General features: G+C 57.1%; 1 protein-coding gene across 1 annotated transcript in view; it reads right to left on the reverse strand.

Annotated features, from left to right (window-relative positions):
- The window catches only part of BSN (bassoon presynaptic cytomatrix protein), a 65,746-nt gene that overhangs the window by 5,706 nt on the left and 42,072 nt on the right, over positions 1 to 17,968 (reverse strand). Inside the window, exons 3-4 of the mRNA XM_063164472.1 lie at positions 8,120 to 8,578; positions 476 to 7,105 (exon numbers count right to left, since the gene is read on the reverse strand). Coding sequence (XP_063020542.1) covers positions 476 to 7,105; positions 8,120 to 8,578 — 7,089 coding nt within the window. The remainder of the gene's footprint in view (positions 1 to 475; positions 7,106 to 8,119; positions 8,579 to 17,968) is intronic.

The following is a 17,968-nucleotide window of genomic DNA, read 5'->3' on the forward strand; positions in this document are numbered from 1 at the left end:
AAAAATGCTTTCTGTCCACGGGCACTTGGCAGAGGGACTCGGGGGATTGCTGGTGGGTGCTGCAGCCCCAGGAATTGCCCTGGGACTTCTTGGCTGTGCACTTGACTGCCCAAGGCAATCCTGGTGTGTGGAGGCAAAAGTGTGAGCAAGACCCACCACAACCCTAAGTGCAGCTGTGCATGGTGGTAGTTCCTCGAGACCGAAGGGGGACCCATCTGGAGCAGGGCACAGCCCTGATGCTGCCAACCCGCAGCATCTCCTGCCTGCTGACAGGCTCGTGCAGCCAATGGACCTCCAGGGCCTCCCTCCAGCTGCTGGTGTTGGCATGCACGTCTGTGCCTGCTGGCTGCCATCAGCTGCTGCGGGGACCGGCCTTTTGAAATATTAATTGCACAGGACTAATGAAACTGCAATGTCCCGAGGCGCCTCCCAGGACTGTTCCCTGAGGGTAAGGTTGTTCCCTGTGGTGACGTACCTGTGAGCTGGGGAGCAGCGGGTGTTGGTAGAGGGAGAACCTGTCCTTGCCGGCCTCCTCGGAGGTGGGGCTGATGGGCTTGGGGTCGGACAGGGAGCGCTGCATGGTCTTGATGGGGCGCGGCAGCGTCTGCTGGCGCTGGGCTAAGTCGGTGGTGAAGTGCTTCTGTGGGGGGACGTGGGCCTTGTTCAGCCGCTCGCTGGTGGCAAAGGAGGACTCCAGGAGACGATGGGGGGACAACGGGGAGACGGGTGAGTAGAGGACCTGGGGAGAGCGGGGTGGCTGGCGTGTCACCAGCTGGGAGAGGGATTCAGCTGGCAGATGGGATTGGTAGCCAATTTCCAGGGGATCTGGCTTTTTCTTCTCAAACTTGCCCAGGGTCTGCTGCCGGACAGCGTGGGGGTCCAGGGGGCCTGTGCTCACTATTTGGAGGCTGGTGGAGTAGGGTGGGATGGTGGTGGGCACCGTCAGCTGGGGGACCACGACGCCAGGTTGGGGAGCTGGCTCTGGCTCTGTCTGGCAGGCCAGGCTCTCACCCCGCTGTGTCTTCTCTGGGGCTGAGATGTACTTCACGATCTCCACTCGGGGGTCGTGGGTGGTGATGTGAATGGAGGGGGAGACGCGGAGAAGCTGGTCGGGCTCTGTCTGCACTGAGCAGTCGCTGATGGTCTGGATACCCACGCTGGCTGTGCGGGTTGCCCCGTCTGTCTTGCCCTCGGTGCTGGCCTCAGTGTGCCGTGAGGCCCTGGAGCGCCGGCGGCGCACGGGCTGCTCCCACTCCCCGCTGTCCTCCTCGTCCGTCTGCACACTGCAGTCAGCGCTGCGCCGCGTCCGCCGCCGCCGCGACAGCATGAACCGCTCCTCGCCGTCCTCCTCGTCTGTCTGCACGCTGCTGTCCGCCATCTTCCGCGCCGCAAAGGTCTCCTTCTCGTAGGCATCCCTCAGCCGTGGCATCGAGTTCCTCTTCTTGATGCCCCGGCCGGGTTCCCAGGACTCCTCGACTTGAAGTGACATGTCTGAGGCTGAGCTGCTGAGTGGCCGCTGTGGCATGGGGTAGCGGGGACCGGCAGGCCCCTCTGGGGGTGTCTGGCCCGCCGGGGGCCACGCCTGCCCATTGTGCGGCAGCACCCGCGGTGCCTCAGCGGGCCCCTCGGGTGGGCGGGCAGTGGGCTCCACGGGAGTGGGGAAGATGGTCTTCTGCCGCTTCTGCTCCTCCAGCTGCTGCTGCAGCTGGTGCTGGAGCTGGTGGATGTGCTCGAGCTGGAGGCGCTGCTGGGCGAGCTGCTCCCGTTGCAGCGCCAGCTGCGCGTGCCGCTCCTCTTGCTGCTGCTGCAGCACCTGCTGCTTGATGCACTGCAGCTCCTGCAGCTCCCTCTGCACCAGCAGCTGCTCCTTCTCCCGGTGCCGCTGCAGCTCGGCCCGCTCCCGCTCCAGCTCCTCCTGCAGCCGCAGCTGCCGCAGCTTCTCCAGCTCCACGCGCTCCCGCTCCAGCTGCAGCACGTGCTCCTGCTGCTTGCGCTGACGCTCCTCTTCCCGCTCCCTCTCCTCCCGCTGAGCTCCATCCAGTGGTGGCTTGGGCGCTGTGGCCACTGGCCCGCTCTCCTTGGGGGCTGCTGGTGCTGCTGGTGCCTCTGCACGGGGGGCAGCTGGTGGTGGCTCTGCTCTCTGCAAGCCACTGGCAGGTGCGGCGGGGGCAGCGGGTGCTTTGGCAGCAGGAGCAGCTCCCACCGCTGCCGGGGCTGTGCTGGCAACAGGCTTCCCCAGGTAGACGGGTGTCTCCATCATCGAGGCTGCTGGGGCCGGCCGACCTGGGGCCGGGAAGCGGTAGAGGCCCTGTGCTGCAAGTGGGACACGGGGAGTGACAACTGGCAGCCTGGCCAAGCTGGCCAGTGGGACTGCAGCCACACCACCTGGGCCGTAGGGTCTGTATAGCCCACGCAGCATGGGCCGCAGCACCGAGGCCGGCTGGGTGGTGATGGGCAGGGTGGAGGCGATGGGGGTGTTGATGGTGGAGTAGATCATGCCGTCGGCGGCCCGCACAGTTGCGGTGGAAGGAAGCATTTGCCGGATGGCGCCCAGGCGGACACCAGGAACGTTGTACTGTGCCAGGTTGCTGAAGCCCTGCCGTCCCTCAGGGAAGGTGGGGTTGTACATCCCACCGGGTTTGGGGGGTACAGGGCCCTGCTGCTGAGCTGCCAGCCCCCCTGTGGCCCCCTGCCCAGTGCTGGGGCCATAAGGCAGCACATCAGGGCCGTTGGCATGCCGGCCCCCGTACTGGTCCATGGAGTTGAGGGCAGCACACATGCGGCTGATCTCACGCGCCGTGGTGGCACTGTAGTGGGCCAGGCTGGACTCCTGGAAGCTGGCCAGGTCCCCCCGGTGTGAGAAACGGTAGTCAGAGTAGAGGTTGGAGGCCGAGCTGTACCTCCGCATGGGGAAGGGGTGGCTCAGCAGCTCTCCTGGTTGGCGGAGGTCAGAAAAAGAGCCGTACTGTGGCCCCTGGCCCAGGTAACCCCCTTCGGCAAAGCCCACACTGTAGGAGTGCTTCATGGTGCTGAGGTCCACGGCCGCATCACCTGCTGGGGCAGGGAAGGGCTGATCCCCCTTTGTGTGGTAGTAGCTCATCCCGATTTCAGAGAGGTTCGTGTCCGACATGGAGGAGTAGAGTCGTCCAAAGGCGCTGGCTGGGTAAAACTTCTGCTCCTCGTAGAGCGCAGGTGCCGGGGCCGGCTGCTCCCGGTAAGGGAAGGTCTCTGGCAGCTCTGGCTCTCTGCTGCCATACATTGGTCCACCAGCTTTCCGACCAGGCATCACTGCCGCCTCCCCGGTTTTCTTCTCTGGCATCTTGGAGGTGGGGTTGAAAGCACCCGTGCAGCTGCCACCAAAGGGAAACTTGTAGACCATGTCACAGCAGGCCACCTGGCTCTCTGGCTTCACGCCCGTGAGGTCCAGGACGTTGGCTGGCCCCTCCTCCTTCAGCACTTTGGTCACCGGGCCAGTCGCTGCTTCCTCCATCTGCACCATCATCACCTGGGATTTCTTGCCACCCAGGGCAAGGAGAGGGCTCTGGCTCTTCAGCTCTACTGGCACTGCCCGGTACACCTCCGATCCTGGCTCTGGTGGGAAGGCCTGTGGGAGGCCACTGGCATTCTGTGCCCCACCGGTCTGTGTGAGGAGCACGTCCTTCTTCACCATCTGGCCTGGCATGCCGTACCTTGCAAATTTGGTCTGGGGGGCAGCAGGAGGCTCGGGCTTGCCACTGGCCACCCCGCTGGCTCTGACAGTGGCTGTCTGGACACCCTGCTCCACCTGCTTCACCTGCGCCAAGCACACTGGGCTCCCAGTCCCCTGCCCAAAATCCACACGGCTCTGGAAAGGGTCTCCATAGACCATGGGTTGCTTGGACTGCGAGAGAATCATGGGAGAGGCGATGGCCAGGCTGGCAGTGCTGGCTGCTGCGATGATGGCGTGGGGCTGCTCCTGGGCATTGAGGTTGATGATCAAGGGCTGGATGGCTGTGGACTGCCGGTTGGGGATGTGGTCCAGGGTCAGGCAGTACTTCCTGGCCTCAGTGGCCAAAGATGTGAGATCCATGCCTTGGTCTGTTATGATGATGGGGGCAGACTTCAATGCGGTCCGTAAGTCCACAGCATTGCTGCTTGGTACCTTGGGCCCTGGCTCCACCCGGGATGTACCAGGGATGGAGGAGATGCGGCAGAGGGAGATGTTTTCTGCAGGGAGTGCTCCCCAGCTGTAGAGTCCTGTGATGCCATCAGGGGCTGAAGTCACGGCAGGTGCTTTCTGGGCGTGGTCCTTCACTGGCTGTGCCCTGATGTAGGCACCTGTCGGCTGCTCTGGCTCCGGTGTCTGGGTGTAACCATGTGCCAGCAGCTGCCGGCTTGGCCTGGTGGGGGATGAAGTGGGAGATGTCAGGGCGCCAGAGCTGACTGGCTTGGTTTGGCTGGCTGCATCAGCCGCCAGTGTGATCACCATGAAGGGGGAGTCCTGTGAGGACGCCTGCCGAGTCAGGCGCGGCGAGCCCGCCCGGTGCGGTGTCTGTGTTCCCTGTGCCACCATGGGGGAAGAGGTGTCCGGGCCAGCAGCAGCAGCAGAAGGACCATCATAGGAGAGCACTGGGCTCTGTGTCTGTGTGGAAAACTCTGCTGTGGCCTTTGTAGTGCGGGTGGGACTCTGCGTGGGTGAGGTGGGTGAGAGCGGAGGGCTGGAGCTCTTGAAGAAGGTGTATGTCTTGGGCAGTGTAGGCTTGCTGTCACTCACGGCTGGGATCTTCTCCCTGGCTGTCTGCACGCTAATCTCCACCGTCCTGGTTCTGGTGGTATCCTCGGTCTGTGAGCCATAGCTGACAGTGCTCTTTGACGGAGTGTAGCTTCTCCCAGCTATGGATGGGGCCTCTGGACTTGGTGAGCTGTAGCTCTGCAGCGCACTCCCAGGGCTGCCTGCTGCTGTTGTCACCGTGCTGGTGCCTTTGCTGTAAGCATAAGGAGTGGTAGTAACCTTGGACACTGGGCTGGGTGCTGCCGGGGCACTCTGGAGCTTGCCTAGGTCTTGTCCCTCTTTTGCAAAATGCTGAGTGACCCGGACATCAGGAATAGTCTTGCCAGTGCTGCTGTCGGAGCTGGCGAAGGAGACAGGAGCAGAGAGCTGTGTGGGGCTTGTGCCAGGGGTCAGTGGGCCACCATTCTGCTTCAGCAGGTCAGCGTAGGCGCTCTCTGCATTGAGGAAATGCTTCTCCTGGTACGCCTCCTCCTGCCCCTTCACCTTCTCACCCAGATCAAAAGAAGAGGACTGGTGCATCCTGGAGATGCTCTTCGAGGTCTGCAGGATCTCCTCGTACACCGCTCCTGCCTTTGGCAGGGCACTGGAATAGTCGGGCTGGGAGGGGCGCGTGAGGCCGCCATCGTACTGGTATTCCTCGCCATATTGGTAGTCAAAGCCGTTCTGGCCCTCGGTACTGCGGTAGCCAACCTGCTGGAAGGTGCTGCTGTAGGAAGAGGCAGGCTGGGCCTGCTGGACCTGCTGCTTCTGCATCATCTCTGCCTTCCGCATCATCTCCTCATAGGCTTCCTCGGCGCTTTTCAGGGGCTTGCTGATGGGCTGGCTGGCAGCACTCTCCACCTTCTCTGTCGGGGAGTACAGCGACATGAAAGTGGGCAGGTTGTATTCGCTGCCAGACTTGTACAGCTTGGAGGTCACAGCATCAAAGCTCTCTGCTTCTGAGTCAATGGAAGGTGAGTACTCGGAGCAGGAGGAGCGGTGCAGCTCCTCCATCTCTGCCGCCTGTCGCAGCTCCTCTGTGGGGGAGGCGTCCTCGATGGGGGAGAGATTGCTGGGGGGGGTTTTGGAGCGCTCCCTCCTCCGCTGGGCCCTCAGCTCCTCCTTGTCACGCTTGGTCTTGCGCGCTGTGCTCCGGATGCGCTGCTGCTCCACCTCCCGCATCTTCTCCTGCTCCCGCAGGAGCTCCTCTTCCTCCCGCATCTCCTCCTCCTCAGATGAATCCTCAATGGTGGGCAGCAAGGGGCCGTGTGAGCGATGCCGAGCCTTCCTCTGCTGCTTCACCTCCTCCAGGCGCTGCCGGCGGCTGGGGCTGCTGTCGCTATCCTCCTCCAGCGAGGAGATAGAGGTGGGTGAGGTGCCCGAGGTGTAGCTGGGCGTTGTGGCTGGCAGGGTGGAGGAGTACTCGCCCCGTGAGCGCTCCTCAGGGGAGCCTGTCAGGCTCTCCATCTCCAGCTCGGGCTCCCGGTCCACACTGGTGTCTGGCTCCTGGCCAATCTCCATCTCCCGGCCATAGCCAGTTGTGCTGTTCAGCTCGATGGTCTTGAATCGCCGCAGCCCACCCTGGGCCGTGCTCAAGTCATCCCCCTCCACTGCCTCCACCTCTTTGCTCTCCTCTCCTGTGTACATGCTGCTGGCACCGTGTGGCAGGCGCCGCTTGGCCGACGCTGGCTCTTTGCCCTTCTCTGCCTCGCTCTTCTGCCCAGCTTTGGGGATGCTGTACTTGGTGCGCCCATAGCCTTCCTCCTCCTCCTCAAGGTTGTCCTCCTCAGCACTCATCTCCAGGATCTGTCTCCGCATGAACTCCTCATCTGTCACCTCGGCCTCCTGGCCCTTGGTCCGGGGGGGCACTGGGGAGAAGCCCCCCTCGCTGCTGTCCTCCACATAGTCATGCCGCAGCTTGCTGCCAAACTCATCTGAGGACTCTGCACTCTCCCGCCGCTCACGCTGGTTATCCCACTCCTCATCCTCCTCCAGGATGTCTTCCAGCTCCTCATCGGAGTCAAAGGCTTCAGGGGTGATGGAGAGGTACCGTGGCCGCTGCTGTTGCCGCTGGTCTTCCTGCGGCTCTGTGCGGCTCTTGCTGCGCTCAGGGGACTGTGTGGGTGCACCCCGGCCTTCCAGGAGAGGCCGCATGCTGCTCTCCAGCTTGGTGAGCTCAGAGGGGCTGGGGGGGCTCTGCCCAGCCAGCCCAGTGCTGCTCAGCTTCTCCTCTTCCTGCTGCACCAGGCCGGTGATCTCGCTCTGGGAGCTGGAGATGCCATCGGAGGAGTAGCCGGTGTCGCTGAGGCTCTGGGGGCTGCGGGACAGGTCTGGGGGGTAAGGCTTGCTGCCGTCCTGCAGGCAAGGGAGAACACAGTGTCACATCCAGGCAGCTCCAGAGCTGCTGCTCATAATTCCCCCAAACTGTCTCCCAAGGAGCACACAAAAAGTCTAGGCACCACTGGGAGCCAGCCCAGAGCAAAGGATGGGGACCACCCTGTGTTCCCCAATTCAGTGGCACATCAGTAACTTGTCTGTGCTAATAACGGCAGGTTAGAAGGAGTGCTGCAAGCAGGGGATGGTACAGCAAATGGCCCCGGGCATAAATACATTGGGGGACTAAGAAATACGTTTGAAAAACTGGGCCCCAGCCCCCAAAGCACCCTTCAGAAGCAGGGCTGGCCCCAGGATCCTTGCTAGATGCCAGCAGAAATAAACAGCCCCCTTTAACTGGTTTGACAATTAGGCAGTGTGAGGGACTGAGCCATGGGGACTGTGCCATCACACCCAGCCCTGGCAGGACCTGCCACCCTGCCAGAGGCACCACAGACCACTTGATTTTGGGGACCCAAGGAGCCTCTTCCCTGGGGGCTCCACAGCAGTGAGGGGTGCAGCCATTCCCTCCCAGCTGGTGGGGACCTTCTGCCACGTCCCCTCCCCATGGGGGGCTCTGCTGGCTGCTGCTGGGACGGTTGCTTGTGCGGAAACACCATCCCAAGGTAGCCAAATGTTTCCCCAAATTGTTATGAATTTTAGAAAAAGTGGGATAAAGAGTATGAAAAACACCCACTGCTGCAACATGGAATGCTGGAAAATGAGTTTTCCATTTGACAACAAATCCCAACTACCGTTATATTATTCAAAAGAAATGCAGAGGCCAGACATGACCTGAACTATTGCATTTTGCCTGAACTGATGTAACCCTAATAAAAAGAAGGCAAATACCAGCATGCTGCCATGGAGCCTGTGAAAGTCTTTCCCCATCTGTGGGCACAACTACTGACAGAGGCACAGCTCAGTACCACGCCAGCCTGGGGCAGGGTGTGGTGCCCAGGGATGCTCGGAGCTGGATGCTCCCTGAGCGCTCACCTCCTGCTCCTTTGCCCGCGGTGCCTCGGGGAGTGCCTGGCTCTCCTTTCTCTCCACCTCTGCTTTGGGGGTCGTGCTCTTCCCCTTTGGAGCGACGCTCTCAGGAGCTCTGGAAGGCTCCGGGGCAGCTTTGGGCAGGGGCTTTTCCTCTGCCGGCACCGGGGGCTTCTTTTCTGCTGGCGGTGGGGGCTTCTTCTCCGCTGGGGCAGGGCTCGGGGTCCTGCCCTGCTCGGCAGCGCGGAGGCTCCTGGCGGGCGAGGGCTGCTGCTCGGGGGGCGCTGCCTCGGCGGGCACGGGTGCCGGCGTGGGCGCTCTCTGCTGGCCGCCGGCGGGCGGCTGGTGCCGCGGGGAGCCGCTGGATGGAGGCTTCGGGGTAGGCAGTGGCATTGGGGCAGGGTCGCCGAGGCTCCCTTCGAGCAGCCGCTGAGTTTGGCAGTTCAAGCACAGCCATTCGTTCTTCTGCAAAAGAATGGAAGGAAAAGTTCTGTTGAAATTCTGGGAGCTTCACCCCAGCAGGGATCTCATCACGGAGGAGCTCTGCTGGTGGGACACCTGGCAATGGTGCAGAGGATTTGGCCCCTCCAAACCAAATAACCGGCTGTGGAGGGGCATGCAGTGTCATAGCCATACCCTGCAAACCATCCACACCCAGCTCCAACCCATCCCTACCCTTGTCCAGAACCCAGAGATGTCCAGCCAGAGGTACCATGGCTGCAGCACAGGGATTGCACACTCTCCCCACAACCCCTCAGCATCACCAGCTTTTTCATTCTTCAGCCTTGTGGTATTTCAGTTTTAATGAAATTAAACAATCAAAGGCATATTACTACCGTAGCTTAACACTTCTCAGCTTCATACAGCTCCTCTCTCGCTCTGATTTGTTTTCTTTGATACTATAAAGGTTTAATAGCATAATCATAACACTTATGGCTCTTTTTTCTAGGTTAACAAAAATACCGGCTACACAAGTATGCCAGAATTTCCCAAAGATATTACCCAAAGTACACGCTGTGCAGGAAAAGAACAAGACAATCTTGTCTAGTGAAATTCTCAGCAAGAGCTGTCGTTTTATGGCCTGCAAAAAGCAGAGGCAAGCGGGGCTGTGAGTGGCAGAGAGCCCACAGGGCTAAGGCAGGGGCTCTGCATTAAGAGATCAGAAGCACTTTCCTCCCCCAGGTTGCCCCAGGGCTATTTTTACCCACCCAGGAATGTCCAGGAATAGGGGCCTGACATTCCCTTCACTTTAGATGTTTCAGCATCTTAAATCTCTTCAGTTTTGCTGCTAACAGCACAGTATGCTCCAGGTTCTTTTCCCAGACTTCTCCTTTGCTGCTCCATGGCTCCCAAAGCTCAGGGTGGCCAACCTCAATGGGTGGCTGGCCCTGAGGAGATGTCATGCTGTCTGAGAGGTGGTCTTGCTCTTCATCTGGACCAGCCTGGGGCCAGGGTTGTGTGCCCTGGGATCCCAGAGGCCATGGTCTGCCTGGAGAAGATTGGGTTCATCAAAATGACATTGAGGAAATAGCCTCAGGTTGCACTAGGGAATGTTTAGATTGAGTATTAGGAAAAATTTCTTCACTGAAAGAGTTGTCAAGCACTGGAACAGGCTGCCCAGGGAAATGGTGGAGTCACCATCCCTGAAGGGATTTAAAAGATGTGTAGATGTGGTGCTTAGGGACAGAGTTTAGTGGTGGCCTTGGCAGTGCTGGGATAACAGTTGGACTCCATGATCTCAAGAGTCTTTTCCAACCCGAACAATTCCATGATTCTAATCTATGACTCTAAATCCCACACCTATGGGACAGCAGAACTGTGACAGCCTTGTCATCTGCATCCCAGGAGTCTCCAGGTTATGGTGAGATGTTGGAGATGCCTTGCAGCTGGTGGTGGCCAGGAGCAGCAGGGCTTTCCCAGGGACACATCTTCACCTCTGCAGCAATCCAGCCCAGGAGCAGCCACCCAGCCCCACGCTCTCCAGGGAGCACAGGGGCACGAGGGCTGCTCCTGCAGGAAAGGGGCAGGTGTAAAACATCCTCCCACACCCAGCACCCTGCAGCAGCCCCTGCTCTTCACACAAACATCTTAAGAATACATTAGGGCTTTGGAGGGCCATTAAAAAAATCCCTTTCAGCATGGTAATATTTAATTACTGCTTAATCAAAGAGAAAGTCTAATTAAGGGGCAAGTGCAGCCTATTGTATCTTAATGATTGCATTTGTCTTCTTTTATTTCAGAACTCATTCCCGTGCCTCTGAATCAGATCTGCTTGCCCCACTCTGCTGTGTAATTATTCCAGAGCGCAGAAGGAAATGTGATTGTGTGACACAAATTGAAACCATGCCTCATGGAAATACACGACCTTTCATTTTTCATTCAGCAATCCCATTTTTCTTTGCCAGAGCTCCCTCCTTGATGCAGGCAGTGAGGGCAGGGCATGCTGCACAGGGGATGGGTTGGATGTGCCAGGGCAAAGCTCAGCTCAGTTCCTGCCCATACCTGTCTGCCACAGCACCACACCAGCTCCCAGCATGGTCCTGAAGGAGCTTGAGGAGATCAGCTTGCCTTGAACAACCCAGCCTGCCTCACTCAGATCCTTTACACCCTCCCTGAATGGGGCATTGGATATCCTAATGATGTCCCAACCTACCAAACTTTGGTGACGGGGGAGCTCTGCATATGTGATGGGCACAACTGCTTTTGCCCTTCCAGAGAAAAATTCGAGCCAGAAAGACGGTGGAAGGCCAACACTGGCCTCCAGTGCTGCAGATGCTGAGTGCCAATCAGGTGCCCTTCAAGGAGCCCATGGAGAGGCAGGTGTCACTGCTCGTGTGATCTCATCAGCACGAGGCTTAGGGCTCCTCCACAACCAGACAAGCAAAGTAATAATCTATCCCATGGAGATGCCCATCCCTGAACAGGCTGGATGGGGCTTTGAGCAACCTGGTCTAGTGGAAGGTGACCCTGCCCATGGCAGAGGGGCTGGAATGAGATGAAGGTCCCTTCCAACACAAATCGTTCTACGGTTCTATGATCTGATGTCTCTGCAGGTTGGTCTGAGGCTCCTCCCTGAGGTTCCTCCCAGCTGTGGCTCTGCAGCCATTCCTCTTGGCAGCTGCCCCAGTTTGAGCAGCTCACCCTGCCATCCTGCTCTCGTAGATGTGACAGCTCAGCTCTTCATGGGACCGCACTGGGAAGTGGACAAGGGAACAATCTCTATTAAAAATAGCTCTGCCAAAAAGATTGTGCAGCTCCACTCTGAAATGGCCCTCGTCTTTCAAAGCAGGCAGGAGGGCCAGGGTACAGAGGGAAGGCAGGAACCAAGGAAAGGCAAGCAGAGAAGGTCCTTGGGCTTTGCCAGCTGTGAGAGGTGCCTGCCATGCCCCAGACACACTCAAACTGAGAGACTGGCATATGCTGAGTTTGCATTTTCTCTTACTGGCTTTTCCTTCAGCACCTCTGGGATCTTACATGCTGAAGAGACCCTGCTGACAGTCCTGCACCCTGTGCTTCAATCTGAACCCCTGTGGAAAATCACTGTGAGGTTGTGGCACAAAAGCAGCGAAGGGATAGCTGAATTTTCCTGAGCTGTGGGACAGCCCCATCCCTGTCACAGCCAGTGCCACGTGGAGCTGTGTGTGAGCACAGACCGTGCTGCAGCAGCCAGCACAGCATTTGCCATCACAGCTCCCAGGGGCTGCAGTGAACGCTCCAGCAGCAGCAGCTGTGAGCTGCCCAGCTCCCACATGCACACGAGGGAGAGAGAAATCCTGCCCACGGCAGCTGCGGGAAGGTGGAGGCGAGCAAAGCTGCCCATGCCAGGGGGAATGCCTCTGGTAAACCATTCTGAGCTCTTGGGTCCATCTTTAAGAGACCTCTGCAGCCCCATCAACCCCAGCACTGACACCTGTCATGTGTGTGAGGGCTAAATCCCAGGGGGATTTAGGATGTAGGGATGCTGAAGCTGAGGCCCCTCCCAGCCTTGTGCCGGTGACAAACGATCCGTCCCTCTCCCGCAGCGTTATCAGCTCGGTGTTTGTTATCCCACAGCACCTCTGCTCCCTCTCACAGGGACTGGCTCTGAGGCAGCTTCCTCCTCCACATAACCTGGCCTCAAGCATTTCCCAGAGAACACGGCCAAGGGGATTAAGCTGCCCCTGAGAAAAATGCAAACATTGGAGGAGCGGCTGCTTTGCTAACAGCTTGTAAATCCCCATTGAGATTAACCAGATCCCACGAAGATAATAATAATTAGGCTGTATTTAGTGCTTTACATGGCCAAACCCGTGGATGCCCAGGAAGCCAGGGTGCCCCTCGTTGGGGTGGAAAATGGGTAAGGAGCTTATGGCAAAGGCACAGCAGCTTCTGTCTGTCTCCACACCTAAACATGCTGGAAACCTTGGCCCTGACCAGGGTGAGGATTGGCCTTTGCTTGGCACTGAGGCTTGCTGCCTTAGAACTGTGGTGGTGGCCATGGGGGGTTTAACCAAGGGGAGCACAGTTATGGGGAGCTGGGGCTGGTGAAGGCTGTGGAATGCAGGGAAGATGGGCAACACTGCTGGGATGCAGAGTGGGCTCCAGGCAGAGGAAAGCATCAATAATTAAGGAGAGGGATGAAACCAAAGTGTGCCTGAGATGCCATCTGAAATGAAGAGGTGCTGGCACGGCAGGGCACACTGGAACACAGCCAGCCAGAGGAGGGGGGTGAGGCCACTGGGGGCTGCCCAGCCCAGCTGGTTATCAGCTTACAGCCTTTGAGGGTCACTGCCCTGATTCCTCGGGCTCCCTGCTTTCTTTGCATCCAAAAAACTGGGATTTCCAGAAGAGTCACAGGAAAAGTGGGTTTCTGGACAGACAATCAGGGCTGCTGGGGTCACAAGAGGCAGGACATGAGGGATTGAGGGAAGGCAGCTTCGTTTAAGACATTGCATCTAAGTGGGAATGGCCATGCCAGGTTTCACCTGTGCACCATGAGAGTGGCATCAGGGGCTTGGCCACAACTCCTGCCAGCTGTGCTGAAGGGGCAGCGAGCGCTGTGCCCACGGCTGCCCCTGCTCCCCCAGGGCTAGGGGGGTCAGCAGTGAGGGCTGCAGGGCTGGGGTGTGCCTGGCCTCCCCAGAGCTCCAGAGCTGGCTGGCAGGTGGCCACAGCCCTGCTGGCCAACCTCCACCGGGTCTTACCCTGCAATTGTTTCAATTTACTAATGGGCTACAACAAAACTGTAATTAACTAAAATAGAAGTCTTCCTGCATAATTCTGGTCAACGTTACCACTTGGCAAGTTAATTAACTGCTCAATTCCCCCAGCGCCGCTGGGTTTTTTTTAATGATGGAGCCAGAGAGCTTCAGCATCACAGTTAAACATGAATCCTCTGCTCAGTGACTTGGAGGTCTGAGAGGCTTGGTGGGAGCCAGTGGTGCCAGAAGCTTCCCAGCTTCCCCAGTCAGCTGCTGGTTACCAATCCCACCATCCCCATCAGCCCCTAGGCCCTCTGGCTCAACCTCTGCAGTGCCTGGAAGATGCTCAGCCATGCTCTTTATCCCCACACAAACTGCTCCCCACAATCTGACCTCTGGGATTCTGTCCAGTTACTTATTCTCTTCAGCATAATTTTACACAAACAAAACAGTATCTATTAAAATACTGGGACAAAAACCTGTACAAAGTAAGATAAGCAGCATGAGGTACAAGTATCTCACAAGCCAGATCTCATCTCCCAGCATTAAATGCAGTGAATCTCACCAGAATATTTCATTTATTTGCTGACAAAGTACTGTGCAGGGCTCATCACTGTGACAGATGGATGCCTGGAAAATATGGAAAACACTTCTGGTATCTGAATCAAGATCCAAATTAACAAGAACCTCATAAAATCACTTCCCAAGCCCTCTTCTCAGCCCCACTAGCAGGAAAGCTCCCTTTAGGAGGGCTCCTGACAAGCAGACACCTTTCACACACCCTCCCACAGCAGAAATGGGGACATCTCACTGTGTGATCCCAGTTCCCTAACACTCTGCATCCTTATGCTAAGAACACTGCAGCTCTGACCGTGCTGTGCATGGTTTTTAGCACAGTGTTGAAGGAAAGGGACTAAGTCATGCTTGATCATGGCTGCCAGGGCTGTTTCAGACCCACCTCAGGCAATAGCAATGCCAGGGCTCTGCCTGGCAGGTTCTCCACCTTCTAGGTGCTCCTGTGCCCTTCCCTCTCTCAGCCAGCAGCCTCCCCAGGCAACCCTGGTGCTCACACATTTCAGATGCCAATGCCTGAACACTGGCTGATGCTCACTCCCCCTTGGATTCTGCCCATTCTCCCAGCTGAACTCTCCAGAGCCTCCCCAAATCCCCTCCCCACACCTCTCCAAGCACCTTTGGCTGAGCTGCCACAGTTTTGGGACACAGTGGGGGAAGGGGGTGTGCTGACCAGTGCCAAAGGCTCTTCTCTGGGATTCTGGATTACAGAGAGGACGATGTACAACAAAATCTGACATGGGGATGTTCACAAAGGGTGCTCTGAACAATCATGTGCCATCAGCAGACAACCACAGGCCTGGTTTTCCCTCCACCCCAGCCCTTATCTCTCCTAGGAGGCTGAGGCAGTGATGGGATTTGAAACGAGGGCAAGGAAACAAAGCAGCGTGCGCTGTGATGATGGAAGCACCAGAGATCAGGAGGAGAGATGGAGCACACAGAGGAGGTGCTTGTGAGAGCTGCATCTGGGGTGGGAACACACCAGAGGCAATTCAGGTGCCCCAGTACCAGGAAGGCACTGAGACCAAGGGAAACTGGAGCCAGCAAGCACAAAGGGGCATCCCTGGGGAGAGCGTGGGGTTGTGTGTCCCACACCACCACTGACAGCCACCTCCAGTGCAGACAGGGCAGAAAGTGCAGGGTACTACCTTGATTGTGCCTTTTCTTGATCTAAAACTACCTCAAAACCCCACTCAAGCTAGATGCAGAACTGTCTGCATGTTTGCTAATGCACACATGCTAATGCAATGCTGCTTCTGAAGCTTAGCCTGTGTGTAGATGCAAAGATAGATAGATAGATAGATAGATAGATAGATAGATAGATAGATAGATAGATAGATAGATAGATAGATAGATAGATAGACAGACAGATAGAATCTGTAAACAAAAAAGCACTAAAGGGAGCTCCCAAGCAGTGGTGAGCAGAGCAGGTGGTGTCTCTGGAGCCCAGTGGGCACACACTGATGCCTGCCAGGCTGGGGGAGCAGTGGAGCTCCCCAGCATCCTTCCCCTCACCACTCCCACCTAATGCCACAGCTCCAGCTCCATCTGCAGGGAGAGGCAGAGAGGGGACTGCACACACCTCAGGCAGCTGAGTCTCCTCAGCTGCCAACTGCTCCACACTAATTGACTTCATTACCATCAACTGGGCAAGTTCTAGCACAACCCCAGGCTTGCAGATCAGCTCCCCTGAAAGCCACCACAGTTATTTCAATCCCTTGCTATTTATAGCAGTTGACTAAGCCACCCAGTGATGTGTTTTCCAGCAACAGACTATTCTTATCTGTTCCTGTGGCCTGTCTCAGGCTGATGGAGCTGATGGTCCCTCCCCAGCTCTATTTTAAATGTGTGTGATGTATTGATGGCCTTCACACTGCAATAATGTGATTAAAAGCAGCACAGGGTAATGAGCTCGCTGGGATGAGCCCTGCCTCACAGGGCCTGTTTTCTGCCTCCCATCTGCTCCACTTCATCCCTTCTCTGTGCTGGGACCTCTCTCAGGTGGAAAACAGACACAGAAGGAGAGGATGGAAGAAGCTGCACACAATGGCTGAGCACTGGAGCTGCTGTCAGCATGCTGGGAGAAGACATGAACAGAGGCATCTCCGAGCCCTGTGACAGCTGCAGGGAAGATGGTGTGTATTGCACCAGTGCTCCCTGCCCAAATCTACCCAGAGGAGACCTGGAGCAGTAGCAGGGTGTCAGCTCCACAGCCCATCCCCTTTACTGGCGTCATGGAAAGGGGAAGGCAAGCAGAGATGGGCAGCCAGGCAACAGCCAGGTGCCAAAGGGGCCATCACTGTCCTGTTCCTTGTCTGTCCCTTCCCCTTGCCATGTCTCATCCCAGGGATTATGCTCCCTGCTCGTGGCTGCAGTAGGGATGAACCAGCCCTGCACAGCACAGCCTGGGGGTCAGCAAACCAGCTCCCACGGGGCCTCCCACCCTGCAGCTCGATCCTGCACACAGCCAGCGCAGGATTATTGCAGCTGAAAGTCTCTGACTGATGAGTAATAGCAATGCTACCCTGTGCCTGCCTTCGAGGAACAGCTGTGCTCTTGCCAAGTGCAGCTTAGTGCGCTGCAGCAGCCGCGGCCCGGCCGGGAGCTGAGGGGACAGCGCCGCACGGCTCCGCGGCCCCGGGGCTGCACACGGGGCTGTCACACCCCGGCCACCCCAACCACCTGCAAACCACACTGGCCACGACCTTGGCTCAGGGCATCCCTCCTGGGCAGAAGTGGAGGCGGAATCATAGAATTATGGGATTGTTTAGGTTGGAGAAGAGCTCTAAGATCGAGTCAAACTGTTACCCCAGCACTGCCAAGGCCACCACTAACCCACGTCCCAAGTGCCACATCTGCATGTCTTCTAAATCCCTCCAAGGCTGGTGATTCTACCATTTCCCTGAGAACCTGTTTCAGTGCCTGACAAACTTTCTGCAAAGACATTTTTCCTAATATCTAATCTAAACCTCCCCTAGCACAACTTGAGGATGTTTCCATTATCCTAGCACTTGTTACTTGGGAAAAGAGACCAACCCTCTCCTGGCTACAGTGTCCTTTCAGGGGGTTAGAGAGTGTTGAAGTTTTCCCCTGAGCCTCCTTTTCTCCAGGCTGAGCCCCCCCAGCTCCCTCAGTTGTGCTCCAGACCCTTCCCCTGCACGGCTGCCTGCTGCAGTAAGTGGATGGACTTCTTGGAGTGCTGACCTGTGGACAGGTATCCTGCTCTGCTGTCCCCTGGGCTGTCCCAGGGCTCCCAGCATGGGTCCTTCCCAAATCTGGCTTGACAGAAGCTGAGGAAAATGCCACCAACTTTTCCATGTTGTCAGAACTATGGTGTCAGTCAAGATCAGATTACTTTTTGATATTGTTATTTCCCTGTTAGACCCCAAAAATATTATTCCCCAGAACTGGGAAAGCAGCTCACCTTGACTGACCCAAATGCCAAGGGGTCAGTTGGACATCCCATTTGGGACATCTGGCTGGGACCCCAGAATAAACCCCAGCTCTGGCATCCAGCTGAAGCCCCCATAGCCAGCAGCTCCCACCCTGGAAGCTTCTGATCCCCTGCATCCCTGTGTGACCATAGCCATGAGCCAGGCTCCCCCCTGCTCATCCCTGCCCATCTTCCATCCCCTCCAAAATTAGGGCAGCTGCTGTGGCAGGAAGCACCTTCTGTATTTTTGGAGCTTGAAAAAAAAAAAAAAAAAGAAAAAAAATCCATTTTGAACGACAAGAATGTTTCTAAGTCAAAGGATTTAAACTATTTTGCAATCAAGGAAGTGTATTTCCAAACGAGCTGAAGGCGAGAGCCTGGGTGCTGTGTGGGCTGTGTGAAGGGGCTGCTAAAAAAGGGTACACAGCTGTCCAAAATTTGGAAACCGGTGCTTTTGCAGAATATATATAGACATCCCTCCCCACTCAACATATTTCCTTCCAGTTCATTAGATTTAAAAAAAAAAAAAATTAAAAATAATCAGTAAGATATTGAGGAGAGCACTTTGATGCTTTTGGCTTGTCTAAAAGCCATGGGACAGATTGCCAGGGCTGTGGGTGAGCATCCACTGCCCTGGGAAGGGCCTGCTGAGCAGCAGGGTCACTGCCA

This window comes from Melospiza melodia, chromosome 10 (assembly GCF_035770615.1).
Source record: "Melospiza melodia melodia isolate bMelMel2 chromosome 10, bMelMel2.pri, whole genome shotgun sequence".
Taxonomy (NCBI): Eukaryota; Metazoa; Chordata; class Aves; order Passeriformes; family Passerellidae; genus Melospiza; species Melospiza melodia.